Source organism: Cyrtonyx montezumae, unplaced genomic scaffold, assembly GCF_038088225.1.
Source record: "Cyrtonyx montezumae isolate F1298 unplaced genomic scaffold, pur_monq_1.0 scaffold_1, whole genome shotgun sequence".
Classification (NCBI taxonomy): domain Eukaryota; kingdom Metazoa; phylum Chordata; class Aves; order Galliformes; family Odontophoridae; genus Cyrtonyx; species Cyrtonyx montezumae.
This window is the reverse complement of record NW_027071825.1, coordinates 25,982,650-26,008,013: the sequence shown is the minus strand read 5'-3', so window position 1 is coordinate 26,008,013 and position 25,364 is coordinate 25,982,650. Positions and strand designations below refer to the sequence as shown.

Below are 25,364 nucleotides of genomic sequence, written 5' to 3'. Positions count from 1 at the left end.
CAGGAAACACAGCTTCTGTGCCTATTCTGGTTGCCATTCAACAAGTAATTTCAGTCACAGATACCACCAGCACGTAAAGCGTTTGCTAGAAGAGGAACTCATTGAACTGCATTTTTTACCAACGCAAATTGTGTACCTAAACTAAAACATACAAGAAGTTAGACAAGTGCAGGCTGTATTTCTGATACTGATGGGTTTCTGAAGAACAGGGGAAGATTAAAAAGCCTCAAATGAATCCCAGAACAGCTCAGTGACAATTCTGAAACTACTCCAGCCCTGTAAAGTGGCAATCCTTTACAATCGCTTCAGTCTTCCTGGTCTTCTGCCTCCAGAAGTTACTTTAGGTTTTCTGTCATTACTGTTATGATCTTAGGCTTGCAGCATGCACTTTAAAAAATTAATAATAAAGCCAAGACACACATATTACCCAAAGTGCTCCCTTGCTAAGCATCGGTTAAATACCAACTCAGATTCCTTTCAGAAACTAACAGAGGATTTTGTTCATGCCAACACCTACAGCCTGTTTTAAACAAAAATAACATACTGAAGCCACAATTCCCAAACTGGCATCTCTCAGGCTAGAACAAAGGAGCATGCATGGGAAAATAACCTGAAGCTTAGGCTAGACGTTTCCTGAACAACTTGAGTCTCTTTGGATGATGATCCCACGTGTACGTACCTAGGGATCTGCTGCTGGGAGAAGGACAGCCCCAGAAATGTTGAAAAGGTAAACTCTAAAAAAAAACAGCCTACAGTAACCTGAAGAAAACATCCTGCAGCTGACTGTACATGTCATCTGTATAGCACTGTGCCTTTCCCAATGCTGTGTCTGTGACAAGGCCCTCAATACAGACCTCTCTGCCCCTCCTGCCACGCTGACAGGTTCCCAGTACCACTGACTCCTTCCCAGAAGGGTATTCCTGGTCTCATTGTACCCTCAAACCCTTATTGCTTCACGATTTCAGGATTAGTGCACTATTGTTTTATAGGACAACAGTACTAAAGAACTGTCTTTTTCACTAAAAGATTTTTTAAATTATTTTTAGTATTTTTTATTATTTTTAGTAAATGAGTCAAGTATTTTGGCACCTAGCAGCAAATATATGCACAGATACCCATGAAAATATGTATGAAAATAGAGGCAGTTGGCTTTCTTTGGCCTATCCTAGGATGAGAGGAGTTGATGGCAGTACAGTACTGAACACCAGTCAGAAGGTCAATCTGCCACTAAGGATTTCACCCAACCTCTATTCCAGCTATCCCCTGGAGAGGCCAACTGCACTAGCACCGTGATTTATTCTAACACCCATTTTGTGAAAGGTTAAAACCCCCCAAAACACCTGCCAGACCACTCGTGACGTTGGAGAAAGCTGCAATCCCACCACTTACCACCAAACACATCGCCGTTCTGGTAGTTTTTCCCCTTCTGAGTTTCCTCTTCATTTTGAACAGTAGAAACATGCTTGGCTGACGCACAGCCCATAGCTTCATTCAGACAGCTCCAGCTGGACTGAACCACAAATCATGACTAGGGACGCATGCTCATTGCTTTAAAAATAATCCACCTTCTTGCACGGCTGTCAAGAGACTTTTACCTAAAAGACAGCATAGGAGAGAAGAATATTTAACAAAAGGTAACCTCTTACAGGCAGTGCTTTAAGAAAGCAAAATTATGGGGTTTTACAAGTGCAGCAGCACAGACTGTTGCCATCGTCTCACATTAAGTCCATTCAATAAACACCTATCAGTGCAATAAAGGTAAAGTCAATCCCACCTTATGACAGGAGTACAATGGTTGACCACAAAGCCCCTTCTGCCCTGATTCGTGGCTAGAAGCAAGCAAGGCACACAGACATGTTTCCCACTTGCCCAGCTATTAACATGGAGTGCTTCTTTTATTTGGGAAAAAAGATAGGAAAATGGCAATATATGCTTCTCCTGCTCCTTTTAACAATCTACCCATCAAAAAAAAAGTGTTTTGGTGATTAAGAGCTGCTAATTGCAAGTGTTCCGAGAAAATAACACCCTAAATCAATTAAAGATCTTATGCTAATAGATGTGAGAGAAGAGAGCCAGCTGCGTGATCTTTTTCTTGCATGTTCATTACTCTACAGAATTGGTAAAACCTCCACTGCTCAAAATGGCAGTGATCCTCATCTGAAGACAGGGTAACACTCCCCAGAGAATCCAGACGTCACACGAAACAAACGGGGAAGGAAAAGCCAGTTTACAGCTGCAGTATCTTACGGTCCAGAACATCAAATGCTGTGCAGTGACTCAATGGCTCCACTTGAACAAATACCCCTCCGAAGTCTGACCGCCTCTCTGCACAGGTTTTCCTCCTTTATGGTCAGTACAATCCCCATCATTCCTCCCCCTTTTTGTTTTCACCTAGCTATACGCAGTTTAGCACAAATTTCTCCCAACTCCATCCCTTTCTTCCTCCATCACTCACCCCAGCAGCACCAAGCAGGCACACAACGTATAGAGCAGACATGGAATGACATTCCCACACACCCTAATTACTATGACACACTCATTTTGCTCAGTGTCTCTTAGTTGCTCCCACATTCTTGCAGTGCAGCAGAAGTGCTGCTGAGCAGATGCCTCCATGCATGCCCAGCCCTGCAGGAGGAGGTCTTTGCCTCAGCACCAAGGTAGACCCACAAAGACTTCCAGCACGGCCCTCTGTGCATGCCCTGGGGGGGGGGGGAGAGGTACATGTAGCTGTATGAAAGGAAGGAGGAACAGCAGACTGGGGCAGGCAAACACTGCTTTGTCTGTAAAAGAGATGAGGAACACTTAATTTCTTACAGGATGCAAATTTACTTAAAGGAAATATCTTCTAATAGATAAGGTAGAAGTAACGAGTGGGGAAAAATAACCAACTGCCATGGCCCCCACTTCAGATTTCAGATGATAACAGCAAACTTGGTGAACAGAAAAAAAAAACCACCAACCAAACTGGACCTCTGCTTTCTGATTTAAAATGTCACTGGTTACTTTACCCAAGGGAAAAGGATATGGGCAGCTACAGGGACAGAACACGGGTTGATCAGCAAGGTTGTCAGCCCTAAGAACCCCAGAACACCAAGACAGATGACCCATGGGATCTCAAATAGAGCGTACAGGGCTGGAGGAAACTGCTGCTATAAACCAGCATCCCTACCAGAGGCCACAAGGGCAGGCTCAGCTCACCCAGGCCCCACATCCATCCACTTTTTCCCTTCATCTCTCAACACGGAGCACATCAGCTTGTCCTGGACCCAGAAGCACCCCACAACAGGCACAGTCACCTACAGCAGGGAAGCAGCTACTCAGCCATACAACCCTAACACACTCTGCTGTTTGGGGGAGGGCATTTTTTTGTGAAGCCTCACAAGCCGCCAGCACGCAGCAAAATACAGAGCACAAAGAGAGCTCCAGGGCCGTGCAGACATCTGAGACACATCGGGGATTATTCAGCTCCCAGGCTTTGCCTCTGCAAAAGGGCAGATAAGGGAAAATAATGAAAAAGCAGAGCAGAAAAGGTTTTGCCTTAATCACTGGTTGGAGCCCAGGAGAGCGACAGTCCCATCAAACACAACCAGTTGCTGCTGAAGCAAAAGGGGAAGAAGTGATACTGAATACGTGAGGATGAAGCTCTTTGGGGAAGGAAGAAAACCTGTCCCCAGCTGCATCTCCTGCAGATCTCAGCAGCATGCACTGGCCTTCCCAAAATACATCATGCTGAGAGGCAAGGACCCAACAGAAATGCAGCAAGTGCAAGTTTTTACTTTTTGCATTAAAGAACAGCAATGACAACAGCACCTGAAAAAAAAAAATACACATAGCTAGAGCTCGGATAGGCAATCCCTCCTCCTGATGCCAACAAACCCTGCTAAGCCCCTCTGAAAAGCTCTCCAACACACATACCCAGGTGCATCCCCCACACAAGCATGGAGACTGGTGACACTGGGACACAGACACCTAACAAGACATGGAATTAGAACATTTTAGAAGAAGAAAAGAGAGAAAATTTGAGGTAGGTGACACCTCCAGCCCGTCCTGGCCCAGCACAGCAGCATCCCTTTGGAGATGCAGTGCTTCCAATGGCACGGAATAATGCTCCCTCCTCCCTCTCTTCTCCTCAAATATGATTTTTCCTTTTGTTTTGGGGACACGTCGATTTTAGAAGCCAAAAATAAAAAGCACAAGAAAACCTCCAGCTCGTGTTCACCACCCACCATCATTAATTATCAGGATTTGAGAGGCAATTTACAAGCTCCGATCTGCAAAATGCTAGTGAGAAAAACCTCTCTGGCAGATCAAAAGCATCTACACTACTTCCAAATCGAATGTGCAGCTTTGCTATTAACATCTTTGGTGCAGGTCAAGAGAAGATGGCTGTACTCAGTACCCCAAGACTCTTCTGAGCTTATTCAAAAAGGGAGCTCAATTATTAGAGTCGATATTGCCATTGGAAACCTTGAAATATGAAAATAGAAAGAAATCACTATTAATTAATTAATTTATTTAGAGTACGCATGTGCTGTGCTTTATTCTTTCACCAGTTCTTCCAACACTTGATGAATCCACTCTTCAAATTCTCAGCCCCTATTTCCTGTGGTCACATAAAGCCTGCATCCTCAAGAAAAAATGTGCCGCCTCCAGAGCTGGAAACCGAGCAGCAGATATCAGAAATCCACTGTTCTACAACAAACGAATTGTTCTATTCTACTCTACAGGTGTATTTGCTTTCCTCTGTAGTGCACTGAGATAATCTTTCACCTTCTTCAGGATGCAGATACATCTCTGTGTTTCCTTCTGCACTGACTGCACGGGGTTAGAATTCCACAAAGCCAGCTGTGAAAAAAGCCAAAGCTACGTGCAATAACCTACAGCGCAGCCTCGTCCAGGCAGAAGCCAGGGATGTGACTTACTGCTGGTAATTACACTGATTTCCTCTAAGAAATAGGTCTGTTTGGCTGTTCTAACAGGAGAAAGCACTGCTGTCTTCTGAATTTGCATTCAGTGAAGGTCGTTGGGGTGAGCACTGGGGCTGTGACATCCCTCTTCTCCAGCGACCATCACCCACCTGTGCCACAAATGCCTTCATTATTTTGCACTTTTGAGACAAAAAAAAAAGAGAGAACTTCTGCCTTTGAAGTGCACCGGTGGCCTAAGGGAGGAAGAAGCAGTAGAAAAAGACTGCAGAAGCTCTCTTCTTTCTTCACATTATTAAAGTGCCAGTGCTGGTGGGTAACAAAGTAATGGTGAAAATGAAGCTAAAGGAGCAGGGAAAGGTTAGAGCAGGACGAGGCTGGGGATGCTCTGGAGCAACGTCCTGCCGTGGCAGAAGGAGAAAGGTCAGCAAGCAGCAATGTGCTGTTACACGGAGCACACAGGCATTATGTGCTCCTCTCCCCCTGGTGATATTAACAGCCACAAGATTAAACATTTTCTCCCTCCTATTAAGTGTTAACCCCATGATGCAGAACTCCCATGTCTGTTCCCGTGGTTCAGCATCCCACTGGATGCTCTGTCTGGCCAGCAGGGTGGATGCAGCAGTCACTGTGCTGAAAGGGGGAAAAGATGAGAGCGTGCTGCAAAACCAGGAGCGAGGAGATGCAGAAGACACACGTTTTTCTAGTGTTCTACTTGAGCTGCACTAAAAATATCATCGGCGAGCTACCCAGACCCAGCTCCCCAGCCGGACGGAGGAGGATCTGCCATCTGAAATCACACCTCGCATGTATCCTCTCTCGTGAGGTTGTGCTCAGCAGGAAGAACAGCTTAACCATCCCCACTTCAGAGGGCAGGCACATACTGTGGTTTGACAGCCACAGAGACCGGAGAGAGAAACCAAAGCAGCTCCAGCTCATCTAGCTGATTTTTCCAGGCAGGGAGGGACCAGCTTGAATTAATGCTAATAGCCAGCATCAGCAGGTTATTACAGGACAGGCTTTGTCCCATTGAGGCTTATCTCACCACTTTTATCTGCAAAGTTAGCCTTTTTATTTTTTGCAATCAGCACTTCTCTTCATCCAAAGCACGATCCCAAAGCAACAAGTGATTTCCAAACAGAACAGCTCCTGACAGCAACGTGATACTGCTCAGCCTCCTACGGACAAACAGTACCACGAGTCCCAAGGATGAGATTTCATGCACAGCGACATACAAACGAAAAAGCAAAGGGAAACTGCATCACAATCCAATCCTAACTCACACAGGGTGGAGTTAAAGTCACAGCAGCACGAGAAGCCCAGCCAGCAGCAGCAAGGGACGCAAGTCACAGCACCTACCACTTCCCCCCAGCCTTCCCATGACACCCCCTCCAGCACATGCTGCAGGGGTGCCGTGCTGTGCCAGGATTCCCCCAGAGACACTTCCTCACTCCCCGTTATGTGACAGAACAGCAGCTTTGGCCACATCCAGTCCACCAGAGGAAGAGGGAGCAGCTGCACAATGAACCTGCCACCTGCCCCTGGCAGGTGAAGCAGCACAGCACGAGCCTGTGCTCCAGCCCAGGACACAAGTGAGCAGCAGACTAGCCAAAACAACTGAATCTTTTCAGTGTGTATTAACACTGCTATAACTCAGATGGTCACAAGAGCACACTTGGAGCTGGATCAGCAGCACAGGACCAGAGTTCTGCAGGTCCCTCTGCTGACATCCAGTTACTGCTCACTGCTGTGCACCTGCTGGACCGTAGCACCTCCAGCCCTGACCTGCATGGATCGACTGTCAGAGCTTGTTGTCTGCTTCAGTGCTGGGTGACATAACACACATCTGCAGAAGTCACTGGTCCAGCTGCCTGTGCTGTCCCTTCTCTAAGTGGTGCCTGGTCCCAGTAGTGTGAGCAGAACCTCTTCCACCCTGGCTTACCAGAACGTCAGGATCACATCACTCTGTTCAGACCCCTCTTTGCAATGCCACATTTTGGCTCAGTTTTTAGCACTTCACAGTTGGCTCGATCTAAAGTTAAAATCTAAAGTTATCCAGAGCTGCTTTGAAACCACTCTTGCAAACAGTGCTGCAACCTTGCAGCCCTTCACACTGCAAATGCAACATCAGCGACTCCTGCATGCACGCAGCTCCATGATTTTATTGTTTTTAAATGAATTAATCAGAGCTACTCAATACTGGGAATTCTCCTGACTCCCTCCCCATGGCAGACAGGGCACAATGCACCTAAGGAGCAGAGGCAGCAGCCTGGCTGCAGGATGGTGGAGTTTCCAAAGTCAGGGAGCTGAATAGCTGGCGGGATTCCCAAGCTGTGAAAGGTGTAGAACAGAGCACGAACAAATTAGAGGAAATAATCCTGAAAGCAAATGGCCAATGAAGTGCTCTCCCACGCTCCCGCACGCTCACCCAGACGCACAGTTGAGCTCTAGCAGCGATTTTTCTGCCAAACTTGGATGTGAATAGGAGGGAAAAAAGCAGCTGAAAACATGAGAGCAGGCGTGGAAGCAAGGAGAAAAAGCCAGACAGAGCAAGAAAAGAAACGCATTCTGCTGAACTGCGGGAGCAGAGGAAAAATGTGTAATAAATAACTGGAAAGGTTCCCAATACCATGTGTACAATTAATGGGGACAGAAGTGCACCAGGAAGTCGGGTTTTGTGTAAGAACTGTGCTGCCAGCACAACACACCCCGCTGCAGGACCATCCACCGATGTGTGACCCATGCCCAAACATCCCTGGCAGTGCTGCTGATGCTCTTACTCAGGTGCAGATGTCAACTGGAAGAAACACGTCAGCAGCACTGTTCCACTCAGAAAGTGGATCCACAGACAATATGGAGCACAACAACTTGAAGGGAATTAGTGAAGCGAGACGGGAGCACAGAAAGCAGCTCCAGAGGGAATGAGACTGGGAGTGTGCTCCGCTCAGGTCAGCGCTTCCCATCTCCACACCAGGCCTCACCCACACCCAGGGCAGAGGGTAATGTCTGGGGACACAGAGCTCACCCCCTGCCTCATGCCCACACCACAGGGATAGCCTTGCTTCAGGAACAGCTGCCAGGCTTTCCGTCACCTGCTAGCAGGCCCTGCTGCTCATCAGGCACTCTTTCTTTTGCTGTTATCTCCCTCCTTACACCCAAGCCAGGATTCTCCCTGCAGGAACTCACTAAACCCTCCCCATCCCCACTTGTCAGGCTCTCCCCAGCACAGGAGGAGCTGCCATGGGCTGGGCTCCACGGCCCCGAGAGCAGCTGTGCCAACACTGCAACACAGCCAGACAACAGCAGCACAGCACTGAGCTCCCGGGGCCCCTCACTCCCCCACTCATCTGTAAATATTGCCACGATGCCCCAGCAAGAATGGCAACTCCTCAGGGGTTTGCTAGGCAGTACGTGCTAGGATGGAAGCTCATCCCTCCTTTTAGGCAATAAAAAATTCTTGCACAGATCTCTGACCTGGAAGGACAGGTGGTAACATTAGGCTGAAACGAGCACGAGGAACGATGCTGGACCCTCACGTTGCACAAAGCTGGGCTTCCCAATGACTTAATGCATTCGTTTTGGGCAATTCACTCACATGCACGGGTCCCCAAGGGAGATTCAGTATGACAAAGAGTTCTTAATGCAAATAAGCTTTGTTGCAGATAGACTGGTTAAAAAATAAAATCCTTTTTGCTATTATTTGACACGGAAGATCAATCTGAACACGGCCGATGCACTTCCATCTCCAACACAGCTGATAAGAGGGTAATGGAGCATTAATGTGCATTTATGGCTGCTTAAGTGCCCTATTAGAGAAAAAGGATCTGATTTTACATGTGCCTAAATACAGGTTCCCAGAAGGACATCGAAAAGAGAATAAAAGAAACACCACTTTAAGAGCACAGCAGACTTTTTCCAGAAGGAATGGAGCAGGTAATCTGATTTTTATGTTCAGCTTATGATAAAAATCCAGCACTTTTGTGCTCCTCCGTGGCACTCAGCTCTCCTTGGGGGCAGGAGGAGCAGCCGAGCCCCGGGAACGTCAGGCCCTGCGAGCAGCCACACACCCTCACAGCATACCAATGAAACGGGATGGCACATCTGGGAACCCAGGCACGGGGCTCTGAAACACACCAGCAACTTTCAAAAGGAACAAATCCTATTTATTTTAGCGATCCAAGTGAATACATAGAAACAAATAGATGGCCCCAATAACCGTCGGCAGCACAGTGGGATTCAGGCTCAGTGCATGAGATGCAGAGTCTGTTTGTGCCATTTTCTCACTCCCCAGTTTGCATGAATGGTGAGCGTCTGAGTTAATTCAGAATTTCCCAGGCAGAAATCTTCCCTTCTCCATCCGAGCCAGGGGAAGGGAGGAGTGAAAAACACTCAGGCGCAATCTTGAAAATTACAAATCAATCAGCCTTACAAGCTGTTTGAAATCAGAATTAATGAGTGTTTGAAAACAAGCGGAGAAATATGTTTAATTGAAAAAAACTTAATGGGGCTTCAGTCATGGGAGCCAACGTGTTTGCTTTCTTTGTCTGGGCAAAGCAAACACCACTGTAATTTGACTGTTCAAGAGTCCTCGACAGCATCTTGGAGGGACTTTACTACAGGAACTTGGAAAGCTGACTGGAAGCACCCTAAAAAAGCACCGAACATGGTGTGGTTGCAAAAAGAGGGCAAGTTTACCCCTCGTGGGTTTCCTGTAATGTCAGAAGGGAATGCTTCTTCCAGGGATGCTCTGGACCCTGATATAGGAGAAGCAAGTGGCCCTTGAGCTCATCTTCCTTCATTTAAGCCCACTGCTAGCACGTGCCTGGGGGAGACCAAACTTCAGTCCTGGAAAAACCTACCCAAAACCTCCACCAGCACTCTTTACTAAACAGAGATGAGCTAAACCACACCTTCAGAAAAGAGCAGCCGGGGAAGAACCGTACATGATGAGTGGCACCAAGTGATGCAAATTAATCAAATCTGGAGAAAAGTGTCAAATCCCAGAGGGGCAGAGAAAAGCCAGTTAAGCTACCCGATGGTGGAATAAACTTATCTTGACATGTGCAAGGTAACCAGATTAGAGGGAATCACGTACAACTGCGGCCTGGATTCCACTGCTGACAGCTCAGTGACAACTACATGCAGTTGGGATTAAGCAAGCAAAACTCTCCAAATAATGGGACAGGACATAATAATTAAAGGAACAGCAACACCGTAACGTCTTATTTTCTACCTTCATCCCCATCAGTTACCACAGGAAGTTCTGGATAGTGAAAGAAAAGAAATAGAGCAGCAAATCAAGACAGCAGAAAGATGACTTAGTAATGACCGTACTGCAAGAAGAAAGCAAGAAGGGGTATAACAGACCTATTTCTTAGTGAGCAGGATCATCTTGTAATCATCTGTGCAAACACTGCTCACGTACTTCGCTCACCTGCTGCACTGCATCTCAGATCTCTCAGCGTTCCTCTGTGAGGCACAGCAAGTCCCAGTCAGTGCCTAACACTTGGAGGAGTTGTCACCATGCAGCACAACGTGCAGGAGCGTTCTCGCCTATTACTCCTGTGATGGAAGTGATTAAAAACCAAGAGCACCTCGCTGCCGTGCACGGTGCGTACCCAAGGGCTGCAGCTCCTGCCCTCTGACTTCAGTGCACCAGAGCAACCCAGCTACCTCACTTCCCAAGATGAACCTTTCATGCTGAGAGACTCCACGTGCACGTTATATTTTTAACCTTAAAAGATGGTAGAATTTGTATTCCTCAACAGTACTGCAGCCAGCACACACCACCAGACAGCATCGCGTTAACGTCATTAAGGCTCCAGCCCGATGCTAAGGTTCCCATTCCAAACGCTGCCCTGTCAATACACTCTGTCCCTGTAAGCAGGCACGGCATTTTGGATGAGGAGGCTCAGTGACAGCAGCATGCCAAGGCAGACAGAAAAACAATCACCATTGCCACGCTTTTGCTCCCGTGTTCTTAGACTCAAGAGAACAAAATGTTCTCCCTACATAGATCACCTTCTGTTGGTCCTACGTTTGCTCGCACAGATTTCCCTTGGCTCATGGCAAGAGTTAACTAGATTTCCTATTTTTAAGCAACACAGACCACCATGGCTTCTGCACACAAAGCATCCCTGCTCCTCAAACATCACAGCTCGTTTTCAGAGCTGCCATGAGGCAAGTTCTAAAACCATTTCTCTGCTACTCACCCTAGCGCTGTATTTTCCAAGTAGAAAAAAGAAAACAGAGACTGCCCAATCCAAAGTGACTCAGGATGAACTTTCAGTCAATCCGGGACACTTCAGTTTTGATAGAAACACCCCAAGCCTTTGAATTTATGTAATTCCTTCTCGATGCTAAGCAGCAGCCAGCAGCCTCTGCCAAGTTCTGTTCTGATGGCTGGGGCTAGGAGGAAGCCAGCAAATCGCAGCACAAGTCCAGCTGCACGATGAGAAGCAAAGGAGCTGCACCCTGTTAGGGTGCTATGCTGTTTTCAAACATCAGATTAAACAAGTAAAGCACTGTTAGTATATTTAACAAGGTGGGTGAGGATCAGATTCAAGGGACAAGACACGTCTTGCAACAGAGCAAGCATTTGTGGTGGCAACTAATAATAATTGGGCTTTTAATTAAAACACAGTTGTCCATGAGCATCAGTTTGTTCTCGACTACAAAGAATGCTATCTTTAGCCTGGAAGTTTCTCATTAAAAGCAAAGCATTTGTTACCTCCTGACAATATGCTCGTTATGCAAAGCAAAACTTTTCATGCCGTACATTATCAAGGACTAAAGGAGGAGACAAGCACCAAGTATACACCCATAGCAAAGAACTACTCTACAGAATTTTTCAGTTACCATTAATATATCTACCTAACTGTTGGCTTCTGCAGCTAGACTTCACATTATAACGGATGGAAAATGCCCATGCCATTCGTAAATGTTATCTATCCTACTCCCTGCAGAAAATAAACCACCAAGCAATTACCTCCAGCAAAACAGCAGGAGAGCTGTTCCACTTGAAGTCATAGAAAAGGTATTACAGGTTTTTGTCTGTTTATTTTTACCACCACTTTAAATCTTTGCTTTTATCCACTGAGCAGAATCTTGCTCTCTTGCCTTAGATAACACAAGTGCTGTCTGGTGGGAGGCACTGTACGACTTCTCACTGCATCTCAATCCATGCATCTCAGAGCACCCATGCCTCCCAGTCCAGCACTCCTTTGCCAAGCCCCCAGCATCCATCAGCAGCAGTCCTGAAGCACACTCATTAACGAGGCAGCACCACAGTGCCTCCTTGGCTCCCACCTGCTGGCAGATGGCATCCGTATCTTTATCATCGTAAGCATTATTTGCTTTATCTCTACCTTTTATCCTTCTAAAAACCACTGATCTCACATCGCTCCTTGCTTCACACTGTTTTTCCCCTTGCACAGGAAGATGTCCTTGCTGGGTTGAAGAGCAACGCTAAGCCAAGAGCAAACCAACATGGAGCACAGCTGGGAGCAACGTTCCCCTCGTAACATCGCCTCCGTGAAAACCTGGTTCCTCTACACAGCCTTAACAGCCCCAACAGTTTGCCTTGCAAAAATGGAAATCTGCACTAATCCCTTGGATCAAAAAGAAGCTTAAAGCTTTAGGGATTTGGCTCTCCCAGGAGTGATTTTCTTACAGAACTACGTGTGTTAGACCTCCTTGCTTATCACTCTTTTTTCCCCCCAATGGCATTTCAAAACTTAGTTCACTTGGTTTATCCTTTCAGATGACGCTATGCTGCATTTGAAGTCTGATGCTTTCACGCAAATCAACTAATTAGCACTTGCACAGAAAGGGGAGCAAAGAAAACCTTGTCATTTTTGCCATGGTACAGGAGCAGGTACTGTTAGTAAGGAAGAGCTAGCTCTCTGCCAAGCAGCAGCCTCTAACAGGAACTCCTGGAGGAAAGCACCACGTCCCGCTCAGCCCATACAATCCCAAGCATTCTCAAAGTTGAGCAGACAGGCAGGGAGCACCAATTACAGGTTTTGGACTAAATAAGTGGTGTTTTAACTCAGCATCTTAGCAAATGGCACCCACCAGGCATCCTGGGAGCAGTTGATTTGCTGTGCTTTATAAATGAACTGGTCAGGAGCCCAGAAGTATGACATAACGTAGGAAATTCAACGCAAAATGGAATCACTTTCTGCTCTTTATGCTTCTAAGAAAAACAAAAACCAACCAAGCAAAACCCTGTATTCCAGATGACATAAACACCCCTTTTCAGTACGTGGGCTGGCCTGAACATGGGTTACCTCAGTTTTCTGCCTCATACCAAACTTTCCTATATGACCAAATGCTTAACTAAAAAAACTCCTAATACTTGTGCACGCTTTCCAGCATCCTCCCCTAACATTACATCACAGAATCCTCAGTCAGAAGGGACCATTAAAGGACATCTAGTCCGGCCCCCCTGCACTGAGCAGGGATAACCATCCTATAAGGAAACATCCTACAGGGCTGCCTTTTGATGGACTTGTTTTAATTTGCACGAGACAACCAACTTGCTCACCGAAGCAGCACTCCCTCGGGAAAGCATTCAAATGAGCTCTTCTATTAAATTAAAAAACTACATCTGCCTGCAGTTGTTTAACAAGCAGTCGAGTTTCTTTTACAACAGAGCATCGCTCCGTATTTACAGGGAGCATGTTCCCATGCACTCCAATTATGCTGTTGCTAGAGAAATATCAGACCTCTGAAATGAAGGTTAACTGTATCTGACATGCAGGAACAGCGTACAAATAGGAGATTGCTCACATCATTTAGGACAATATTGAATTTAGATGTTTTCCAGCAGCGTGGGATTCAACGAAGAAAAATAATCACAGGTTACGAGAGCATGTTTAAAAAGGATGGTGGTGTAACTCAGCGAGGTATCCAAGGGAGGGAAGAACAGATGTAAATATTAAGTGCAACTATTTTAATCCATGAGTTTAGCTCAGTCTCATGAACCACAAGTGACTCCAGATGAAGATGCACTGGGAAAGGGGCACCACTGGAACAAGGACACATCCAGCAGTCTACACCACGATATCCCAGCACCAGCTTAGCAGCAATCTGCCATTTCAGCTCCCTTTGCCCCACCTCTCCTTTAAACAAGAGGTGGTGAGCACAGACCAAGGAGTGTGCCAAGGAGCTGTGGGCTGGGAAAAGCACTTCTGAGGCTGATGGAGAAAGGCAGCGTGAGGCAAGCAGCAGTGCATCCACCAACTGGGGAATGGGGCAGGAAGAGAAGGGCAGTGCAACATTAAACAGAGCAGTGTGAGTAGAGGGGAAAAAATCTGTTGTTTCCAATCACTGGAAAAAAAAAACAACAACTCATTAAAGCCACTTATGACTGCTTTGGTAGACTTCCAGACCCAACAAGCAAATAAAATCTTCCTCTTCCATGCACATGTGCTGTTTTATTCGCAAGCAAAGGAAAGCTCTTCCTTACACACACACACTCAGCTCTTACTGCTGAGCTTTTCCAGCCAGCCAGCCTGAAACCAGCACCTCGAGTAACCCACACGCACAGGCAGCACGAGACTTCATGACACACCACATGCTGCCATCCGAAGAGCTCTTCCAGACAGGTCAGTGACACCTGACATGAAGGAAGCACTGCCACAGCCTCGATGGGGACGTGCAGGTTCACACACTGCTGTGTCCCACGAGGACAGACACTCACATTAAGAAAGCAGCTCCCAAAGTGGGCGCAGACTTCAGCCCTCTAACACTGCCAGGGCTGCATCCGCAAAGGTCCGCAGACACAGGATCTCTGGTGCTCGCCCCACTCTTGCACTTGAAAGGAAGAGTTTCAGATGACAGCAGAAGAAAAGCGACTGCCAATGGGAAGCGAGAGTTTGCTGCAGAACAATTCAAACGTGAAACTGTTAATTAAATATGCAAAGCGCTCACAGAAGTGGCAACAGAGAGGCAAAAACCCAACGCTGCTTCTTCTGTAAACAAGTGGGAACACAGAGAATAAGTATATCTACCTTCCAAACCAGGAGGTGACTTTCTAATCCCTTGCCCACAGACTTGCTACTCACCTCTTTTTATAAGCACATTCTGCGAGGAACTTCTCCTCAACACGAAGATGAGAAGTAAATATCTCAGTGTTTAGAAAAGGGGGAAACTGATTCTTGTTCAAGGTTTCCCAAAGCGTTCAGCTCCCGTCTAATACATGGGATTTACCAGTCCATAAGTACATGGAGCTCTGACAAGCTCAAAGCAATGCTAGGCATCACTCAAAGGGTATCAAACGAGACAGGTGAAAGAACGAGCTGAATGGTTCAAAGCAGTGTGGGCAAAATACAGAGAGCTGCAGCAATTTTGTTATTGCTTAAACATCTGGAGTACGTAGGAGTAGCATGGAAAAAAATCCAGCTGTGCTGGACACCACAGGCAGAACAGCCTCCTCCAAAAGGCCTATGGTTTAAGCACAGAAGATAAAAATCACAAGAACAAACAGAAGAGGGGTTGAAATTCCCATTAAAATCAATTTTACTTCAGCTGAACCCACCAGAAAAATAGTATTAACAACAAAAAATTAACAGTAAGCATTACTCTTGCACTGGTCTTAACAAAACACTGCTCAGAAATAAATGTCAGGACTGTTCTTCAGAGGATGGAGAGTACCACAGATCCCACTTCACATATGGGCACACTAACAACCCATAATTGCATCAGGCCTGGGAGCGCAGCAGGTTCCAGGCTAACAGATCAGGCTTCAGCCCTCAGGCAGCAAATCCCTCCCAGCTCGGAAGATGGCTGTGCAAACGCTGATCCACTTGGCTGGGGGCTGTGCAGCAAGCCTGTTGCACTCTGCTTTTTTCCTAAATGAAAAGCAGGTGAGGGAGGAGAGAGCCCCCTTCCTCACGTAATCTACTCACCCTTCCTCATACTCACAGCAACCTTCCAAACTGAAGCCGTGCTGCCCCTGTGCTGGGAGAGCCGGCTTTTAATCCTAAAAACACAAGCGTGCTTTCCCACTGTGTTGCTTCAAAACATTTTTGCCTCAACTATTACAGCTCACGGTTAACTGCTCCTGCAACAGCCCTTCTGCTCAGTAATCACTTCACACAAAGCAAATCCGAAACGATCTATTACAAGCTGTTTACTTTTAGGAATATTTTGCAGAGATCAGTATTGCGTTACAACTCCTTGCGTGCTTTCACAATGGAGAGCAAAACCAGAGGAGCACACGTGCCACGTGAACTGCTGATGAAAGATTTAGGGTTTGACTTCCCACTGAAAGGACACAAAGCATGCACGAAGCTCACTCCAAACACAGGGAGAAGAACTTTGAGGAAGGACTGGAATGACCCAAAGCAGTACCACGTATTTTATTAAGTTACCTTCAGTCCATCTGACACGGCCATCAGTCAACGTAAGATGCCATTCCCCAGCTCCAGCCTCCTCCCTTCCCTCAGGCTCCCAGTAAAATTAGGCTTTGAATTAAGCTTCCAGTAAAATAATTATAGTTGGCAGGTCTTTTTCAACTCTGATTTGGAAGCCAAAGAAGCAAAGCAAAGCAAAACCAAATCAAAATGAGCATTACTCAACTTTTCTCCGAAGCGACTTGTTCTGCAGACCAAGTCTGCTCACCGGTGGCTGTTTCATGCCATCTCTACTTGACTCGCACAATAAACTTCACAGAAACACTGGGCAGGAGAACACTACATTCTCATAAGTCCCTTGTAGATAACATAGGGAAAAAAAGAACCTAAATCCCACAAAGCCGAACAAACACTGAGAAAAAGACCTGCTCACAGACACTGAACATTTTCTATGGAGTAAAGAAAAGAATCAAAGAGGAATTAAAAAGTTAGCAGTGAGCTAATCCTTTCCCATGGCACTGCTTCCACTGGGCTCTGGAGCTCTCATCCTGCCCACAGCTCCCATGCAGAAGCAGCATCCTGTCCCCTCAGGAACACATAGGGCTGAGAAGGAAAGCCTTGACTTCACCCCCGACCTCCTCAATATGCTGCACGGCCAATGACAAGAGACACAGCACAATCTGTTGCCTGCATTTTCTGCAAGAAGTATCATGCACTTGTTTAAATCCAAGTGAACGTAAATCTTCCGTGAGGCAATCCTAATCTTCTTCTGCATTTCCACTGGCAGCTATTTTATGAAAGAAAGCTCCCTTGTAATCAGTTGGTTACCATTAAATCACGCTGATCTTCATGCAAATGTAACTTTCTCTCGCTTAAAAGCAGAGCTTCTTTTTGCAAACCCAGAGGAGACACTGTTCCTAATAAATAATTCCATAACTTCCCATACGTTTAATTAATTTCCAATGGTTTGCTGCTTTTTGTTAGAAAATTATCCTTACTTAGAGCACATTATATTCCCTGATACATGTCGAGCAGCAGCCAAATACAACACTTCACCCCCATTTGTTCCACACTGCTTCTAAAATAAACCCTGCCTGTACCACCACGCAGACTTTCAGGAAATCTGCATGGGACCAAACCAGTATGGAAAGGACAAATGGATGGAAATGGTTCTGGTTCGGCCTTCTGCTGAAGCACCTTATTTTCTTTGGGGCCCACGCTTCCCAGCTCGTGCTACTTTTCACCATATAATGCACTTCTGGCTGTCAGCAGCAGCTTTCATGTGCGGAAGTAGAGTGTAAAGGAGTTCCCAAGAAGCCTCCATCCCAGCCAGGGCTTTCTTTGGCATGCAGATCACGAGCTGACAAATCCTTTAGATAATGCAGTCCATGTATACTGCCTAAGCATTCACTAACACACCAGCATCCACCCAACACAAGCCTTTGGCATTAGAAAACTGTAGTGAAGAATCACAAACATTTAAAGAGAGAATCTCCTTTTCCCAAGTGCTTAAGCCTGTTCATCACTGGTTCATTTTGTACAATAAACACTGCTGCCACCAGAAAGCCATTTCCTTCTGGCGTCCCTAGCTCAGCACTTCCACTCCCCATACTTTATCGTCCCCATTTCCTGCTTTTGTGCTTGCTGCTGCCTTCAGAGGATGAGGAGTAGAGGCGGGACAGAAACACTCGGCTTTCTGAACAGCCGTGTGCGGAAGCAGAAGCACTCTGCACTGCTGATCTTTAATTTTCAGGCCAGACAGCCAAAGCTGTGATGCACAGAAAGGAAAAAGCGATGTCCTAACAGCCCCCCTTTCAAAAACAATCCTGCCCGTAGGCAGAATTGCTAGCAGCTGGATGACAACAGAAAAAGAAAGCCATACCTACTATTTCCTCCTCTGTTCTAACTCTAAAAATAGAGTATGTGGAACAAAAGCCACCAAGATTTATCTGTAAACATCTCTTGCCAGCGTAGCTCTTGAAATTCCCAACAGGCTTAGGGCACTCCGCTGCTTTAAGTAATAATTGAAGGGGACATTGGATTTCGTAGGTGGCTCCGAGACCTTTGCCAGATTTCTTTTCCCACATATGCATGCAAAGAGGGAAACGGATGGATCATTCTGGAGATGAGTCACTAGTGAAACAACCGAATAAACTCTCATCAAATGCTGTGGGGTTTGTGTTTAACATTCTTCAGCTCCTTTTTTTGGAGTATTTGGCAAGGCTCTGGCAAGCGGTGAGTTTATTTGTCGGTGAAACAAATCTAGAAGCGCTTAAATATTCATTTCAACCTCCACTTATCTGTTCATTCTGCCTCCGGTTTGCTCCATCCCAAAGCTGGCAGAAGGAGAAAGGAAAGCAGATAGCCACCGAGAGTCAGGCAATTGCTGACACTGAGAACACAACCCAAAGAGGCTTTCAGAACGCTGGCCCACGCTGCTCGGGCAGATGTGCTGCTGCAGCTCCTTCACACTTCTGAAGATCACCCGAAGTGCTGCACAACCATCCACAACGCCTGAATGTTTAGATTGGCTTTCATTTCTGAAGCACTCAGCTCCAACACCTTTTCGCTAAAGGCCAATTAACATGTTTTAAAAGAAGGTAGGAGTGAAAGTTAAGGGCAAATTAGTGTTTGGTGCAGGAGGCAAAGCAAAAGGAGCCAGCAAAAACAAAAGCTGTGCTGCTGCCGTGGTCCACCTGCACTTTACTGACCTGTTCCTCAAAAAAATGTTTGCTTGTTCATACGCACTTCTGAAAGCAGATGCCACAGCTGCTGTCATCCAATCCAACCTGCATACAGCTATCTCAGAAGACACAAAAGGCACCAAACCTGGAATCACAGGCATCGGCTCCACCTGCCAGCACGACTGATCTCAGGACACATGGGAACACCAGCTACTTATCTGGGCAATTCCCTTTCTGTACCTTCATACCTCCTGCTAGTTATTGAAAAGCTCCAGTAGCCAACATCAGAATTGCAAATACACCATTAGTTACCACGTATGCTTATGCAGGGACATATGCCTTTCTTTAGCTTACTTTTCACAAGTGCACCCTCTCACATCTGCACAGAGTATACAGTTTCTTTTGCGTCAGCAGATACCATGACTAAGTAGCCTGAGAGCTAAGCAGGTCTCGAGGCAATCAATGCTTTGTGCAAGTCATCTTACCCACAGGATTCTGCTCAGTCTCGTGGTGCCGGGTGAGCAGCAGAGCTGGGTGGGAGCTGCAGATGGGAGCCTGCAGCCACCAGCCTGCATCTAAGCAGGAGCACAACAGATGGCCCACCACCACTGACTCTGATAGCCAGGCAAATACCATTTTGTGTCACTTCCCAATGACATGTGATAGTTTCCGAGATGAAAAAATGTGTATGCAGACACATCCATATGGAAAACTAGTGCTATCAATTGGCTCAGAACACTATTTGTGCAAGAAAATACCTTTCATAAAGATTCTCCTCAGATGTTCGCATTTACTTTCTGTTCTGATTTTTTTGTTGTATTCAGTTAACAGAAAGACATTCCTCCTTAGCTTATAGCAGAACAGCTGGGGTGAACTTGCTTGAAATCAGAAACACAGCAAAGCAGCAGCACTGCCCTAATGAGGCACAAGGCTTGTGTGAGTTCAGCTAAGCACCCAGTGCAAAAGCATGACCCCAAATCCGCACATTCTGCACTTCTTTTTGCTCTATAAACCGAAGGCAAGCCTTAGCTAGGTCTACCAGCAATTCAAATTCAGCAGGGCACACTGAGGGGTGATGTGCACTCTCAGCCTGCAGTGCTCCCCCTCACCTGTAAGAACACTGACATTCCAGCTGCTGGACTTCACTGACCCTCGATGCTTAAAGCACTGCTGGCTCATCACTGCTGGGAGAGATGGAGACCTGATGAATGCGGCGCAAAATTACTGTAAAAGTTAAATTTGGAGGAAAAAAAAAAGATATTCTGATTTACAACACATAAGGAGGGAGGCAGAAAACTCAAGGAAGAGTGCTATTTGCAAACTTCAGGGAGCAAAACAGAGCAATCTTAAGTGACCAGCTCCGCAAGTTCAGTTTTCTGCTAGCTTGAGAGTCTAAAAATAAGTTTGTTACCAAAACAATTCATTAGTGTATACACATGAAAACTGGCATGCTTTCATATGCCACAGTCACTGAACAAGAGCATGCAAGGAGTGCACTCACACAGTGCCCGAAGTTCACTGTTCGAATCAGTCAGCTCCTAACGGGACAGGAATCCCTAATCTCTGCAGACAGCAAACATACAAGCACTTCTCTCAGCACTCAGCTGAGAGGAAGAGCAGCAGACACTTTAAAAGAAACAAAAGACAGCAAACAGGATTTTCCCCATATGTGAAATAATTCAAAATGAAAGAAAAGCAGAACAGCACAGGCAAAAGGAGGCTTGACCCTTCCAGCCCTCTGTTCTCATCTGTGCTGCAGAAATAAGACTTTTTTTTACTTCGTTATGCACAGCAATGTTTCATTACATCCCTATGCTTCCCAGACTGTTATTACCCTATCAGCTCAGCTGGGGATGTATGGAAGCAAACAGAGAAGCTCATCTCAGCCCTGCAGGTCCCACTCTGGAGATTAGTGACTGTGCAAAATGAGCACCAACCACATCCTGACTGCCTCAAGGTCTGTTCCACACAGTACTCAGTACCCAACAGCAGCTGAAAGCAAGTACCTGAGAGAAGGTGTATATGGCTCAGGGCTGCCCACCATGCCCTCCCATCAGAGGGCTGCCTTCCCACTACAGAGCTGGGGAAATCTGCTGAGGAAATGGTACTGGAGAGCAAGCTCCACAATGAAGAAGGGATTTTGACTTAAAAGTTAAACAAGGAACTTCTTGAAGGGATTTTTTTTTTTGTCTGAAGGGTGAACTCCTTAAGATGTTAAATAATAAAGAGACTCAAGCTGTAACTTCTTGTTGCCTAGCACTCTTGCACACACCACACACACCTACTGCCTCCCAAAGCCAGCACGAAAGTGCTCCCCAACTAAGCTACAAGGCTCTTCTGCAGTAGGTACAGTGCCTCACCAGCACTACATCTGCTGGCCCTCCAGGCAGCTCCTGCCCTGTGGCATCCTGCCAGCACATGCCCTGTCAAACACACCATGTGCCCACGCAAGTGGCAACACGAAGCTCCACGGAAATTCAGCTGCTTAGGGTTTGTAGGTCTGCTGCACAACAGAGGGCAGTCTGCGTGTTAGACAGGAAACGGAAGTACAAACAAGCCTCAGCCCTACAAAGCAAGCTCATCAGTAGGGCTATTAATTGGTAATGCTCCGTGAGGAAGCTCATTCCCACCACCCTTGCTCGCAGGGCCAGGCACTGCTCCATGCTTCCCAATGCCTGGCAGTGCCACCGTGACCCTGTGTCCTCCTGCACCCAACCCCCAGCCCTCTTTCAACGAGCAAAGGATCATCCACAAAGCTGCATCCTTAGTTCTCCCACCAAGACACTTCAGAACCAGCTAGAGCTATACCACAACCAAATGTAATTCCTTTTTTTCTTGCTGCTGTTGCTTTGCCTTTGCACACCTACTTGTCTGCCTTGCAGTTTCAAACACTGGAGTACCGAGCAGCATTCCTGAGTGCCAGGGAGACATGTACCACGGGTGATGATTATTTGGCCACAACACCAGCTTTTAGGTCATTACTGGGAGAGAGAGCTTAGGGAACAAGCACTGGGCACCAGCAGAGATCAGAGGAAATACAGCTCCTGCCTGGCTAAGTGGAGCATTAACGTTTCCACCTGGAAAAAAAAAGACAGGAAGAGTCAGTAAGGTACATTAAACAAACTCACTGCAGTTCTCACCTTTCTGACTGATCTCCAGCATTGCAGAGAAGCCTGAAACACACACCAGATTCTTTCCTTCCTCTTCCCAGCCCATAGCCTACGATGCTGCTCTGCATGACTCAGAGCTCAGCTGAACACGGCCCAATTAAATCTCTGCCTTTAAAAAGAGCAGTGCACGAAGAACCAGACCTATATTTCAGTGCCTCACGCAGCCACCAGCACCAGGAGACCAGCCCAAGAGCAAGCTTCAGGATGTGCCACCACCATCCCTGGCTGCAGACTCTGCCCTCACTGGTTGGCAGGCTCAGTGCTTCCACTTGAAGAAGGAAAAGCACTCCAGCAGCCAGCTTTCTAAGCCAGCTCAACCTACCCCAAGCTCCTCTGGTCTAGAGCCTCTCACTCAGAAGGCTTTTGCTCACACTGCACACCACATTAAGAACAGAAGGAAGTATTTTATCACTTCTGCCTGCTTGGCCACACACCTTGAGAGAGTCATGCAAACTGGGTGGGTGTCCTTACAAAATCCTTCCCAGCAGATAGTGCCTCCTGGAGGCCTTGTTAGCATTCTCACTGCCTCGTGCCCACATCTCCAGCCTCCTGCCCTTCACATCTCACCTGCAGCCCTCTGCCTTGTCATCTCCTTCCATGCATTTATGAGCAGATGAGGTGTGCTCACTCTCTGTACCATTTCTCTTCTCATTGACACTGACTCCTGATGGTGATGACATAGCAACAACTTGTCCAGGATCTGCCCCTACCCCCAAACTGGTAAGAAACCAATCTTTGCATATACAGGGAGAGCTCCAGTGATGCCCACACCTCCAGCACTGGGCATCATGCTGCCAACCACTATCTGGAGCTTCTCAAGTGCTCATGCTAACACAGAAGCCCTGGGTGCTGGCTTGTGTGAGGCCACAGATAGGGCAGCAGAGCACCCAGGAGCACGGTGGGCATGGGATCCATCCACCTTTATGCAGCAGTCAGAGGGCTGGAAGGAAAGGCTTTCAGCTTACCATGCCCTTTCATACATCCGTGATTATGGCTTTCATGATAATAGCTACCAAAGGCCACCAGAAATCCTCCTTCTAAAGCACTTAACTGTATTAAAACCTACTGTACCTCTAAACATTCAGAAGCTAAATCCCACAGTTACTAAGCTCTGTGACTTCAGCAATACCAAATTTTGGCTCCAAGGCATTGAATGCAAAGCACACCAAGGGCCTAAACCTAATCTGCATTGATATTTACATAATTTTGCTATATGTAAACAAATTAACATACCCACAATATTTGATTGTGCTTCTGCCTTCCATGACCAATGAGTCAGACTTGCTTGTTTATAGCTATTAGCAGCAGAAAGCCTCCATCAATCAGCAGCAGTGTGAAGGGAGGGCTGCAGCAGGCACAGGGAAACACAGCCGGGACTGCATCGGGAGCGACAATGCTGGCTGCAGGCAGGAACAGGAAACACTCTTCTTCAGAGCTACCAACTTAAAAATAGTCCTTGGGAAGCACATCTGCTAGGAGAACAGAACTAAGCTACCGAGATTCAAGTCGATCAAAGGATTTGGAAAAATAATCCAGATTTCACTCTGTTTACAAAAAGAAGATGCCTCAAAGATAAACAAAGGGACTGTTTTCTATTTTTCTGACCACCTCGAGGCACAAAGCAGAGAGCTGTGTGCCACAGGGACACCTCTGGCTGCACCAAGCCTGCTTGGGAAGCCACGGTCCCAGCACTGCAGCTGATATCCAGTGCACATCAGCACTGTGCCACACTCCAGCTCCATAAGAAGCATGAGTGGGGCAACTGTTACAGGCAGATGCACGCAGCACCAAGGGGGGCAAACCCTCCAATTCCTGAATAAGTACAGCAAATGCAGAACTGTTATTTAAAGCAACATTAAATGTTGTCCTAGAGCATCCTCAGTGCCCAACCAGGCCCACCAGACGCGTTGGTTTATCTCCAGGAGGCCCCAATAAACACTGGTACCCAGCCCACGAGCCCAGGCACTGAGAGCACACGCCTTCTCTCTCTCCCTTGACATTCAAATGGAGTTACAAAACCAGTTGGGCAGTCCGAGCCTACAGCAAGGAGCCTGTGTCTCCTCCAACACTGTTTTGCCCCTTGAATCTGAGGCCAGATCAGCACTCCCATGCAGCGTAACTCAGCTCGTTATGAAGCCTGCTCAGCACACAGCTAAGAGCTGGAGTTTGATGACCTGGCACCAAAGGAGCAGACTGTGAAACACACGGGTCACTTTTCCACAGCCAGGTACCCTCAGCATTTTCAAAGCAATAAGATCCATTTCCATGCAGAACACATTCCGAGCAAGTTCATGAGCTATCACTGGCATTGTAAGAAGGAAAAGAGAAAGATCAAATAGGTGGGAAAGAGAAGAACAGGACGCTGAATGTCTGAAAAAGCGGAGGACACCGCTGCACTCAGCCCAGCAGCAAACGAGGCGTGCGATTCACCAGGTAGGAGCCCTCGGAGCAGAGACTGAAGTCAGCAGGGCCACCTCCTTTCTCATTTGTGGCTTTTGCTCCTCGGGAAGTTCAGAGTCACAACGAAGATCAAAGGGAGAATCACCTCACAGGCTTGAGAAAATCCACACAGATTTGGCCTCGGGTGGTTTCCTTGGCGTGGTGAATCTGTCCACAACTTCCAGGGTTACCCCCTCACGAGCACCACAAAAACAAACTGTCTGCTGACACCACTCCTATGGGCCCTAAAGCATATACCAAATGCAAAAAGTGCCTCACTGGTGCTTTGGTTCTTGTGTATTTGGTTTCAGGCATGGGAACATAGCAGTTAACTCAGTATTGCCCTCCTCTGAAAAAGGAAAGGGCTGCGATGGCACCAAGTGGCTCTTTATGTGCCCTAGTAGGGTCATGGGAGCTGTAGGGAAAGAGGGGTGCAGGAGAGTGGATAAGATACTGCCATGAGAATGCTGTCCTTCATCAGCCTTAGTCATGACAGCAGTAGGATCACTTACATAGCCAGAAACCCAGAACCAAGTGCTGTAGGTTCAAACCAGGTGTTACAATGGGAACCGTTGCACCCAAAGGTATCTCTGTGGGGCAGGTGGGAGGGGAAAGCCAGCCATACAATAGCTATTTGCCTTCCTCTCATTAATCACCTGATAACACCAGGAGCAAAGAAATTCCTCCTCCTGTACCATGAAACCCCACAAAAACAAGAGTCCTCAGCCCACGGGGTTAAGGAGCATCCTCGGCAAACCCCACCTCCTCCTCTTGCCTCCTCACTGC

At 46.9% G+C, this 25,364-nt stretch overlaps 1 protein-coding gene across 1 annotated transcript in view; it reads right to left on the bottom strand.

Moving 5' to 3' along the window:
- CUNH1orf21 (chromosome unknown C1orf21 homolog) overlaps window positions 1–25,364 on the bottom strand; it is a 73,252-nt gene that overhangs the window by 39,979 nt on the left and 7,909 nt on the right. Inside the window, exon 2 of the mRNA XM_065745444.1 lies at window positions 1,390–1,595. Coding sequence (XP_065601516.1) covers window positions 1,390–1,483 — 94 coding nt within the window. The 5' untranslated portion in view covers window positions 1,484–1,595. The remainder of the gene's footprint in view (window positions 1–1,389; window positions 1,596–25,364) is intronic.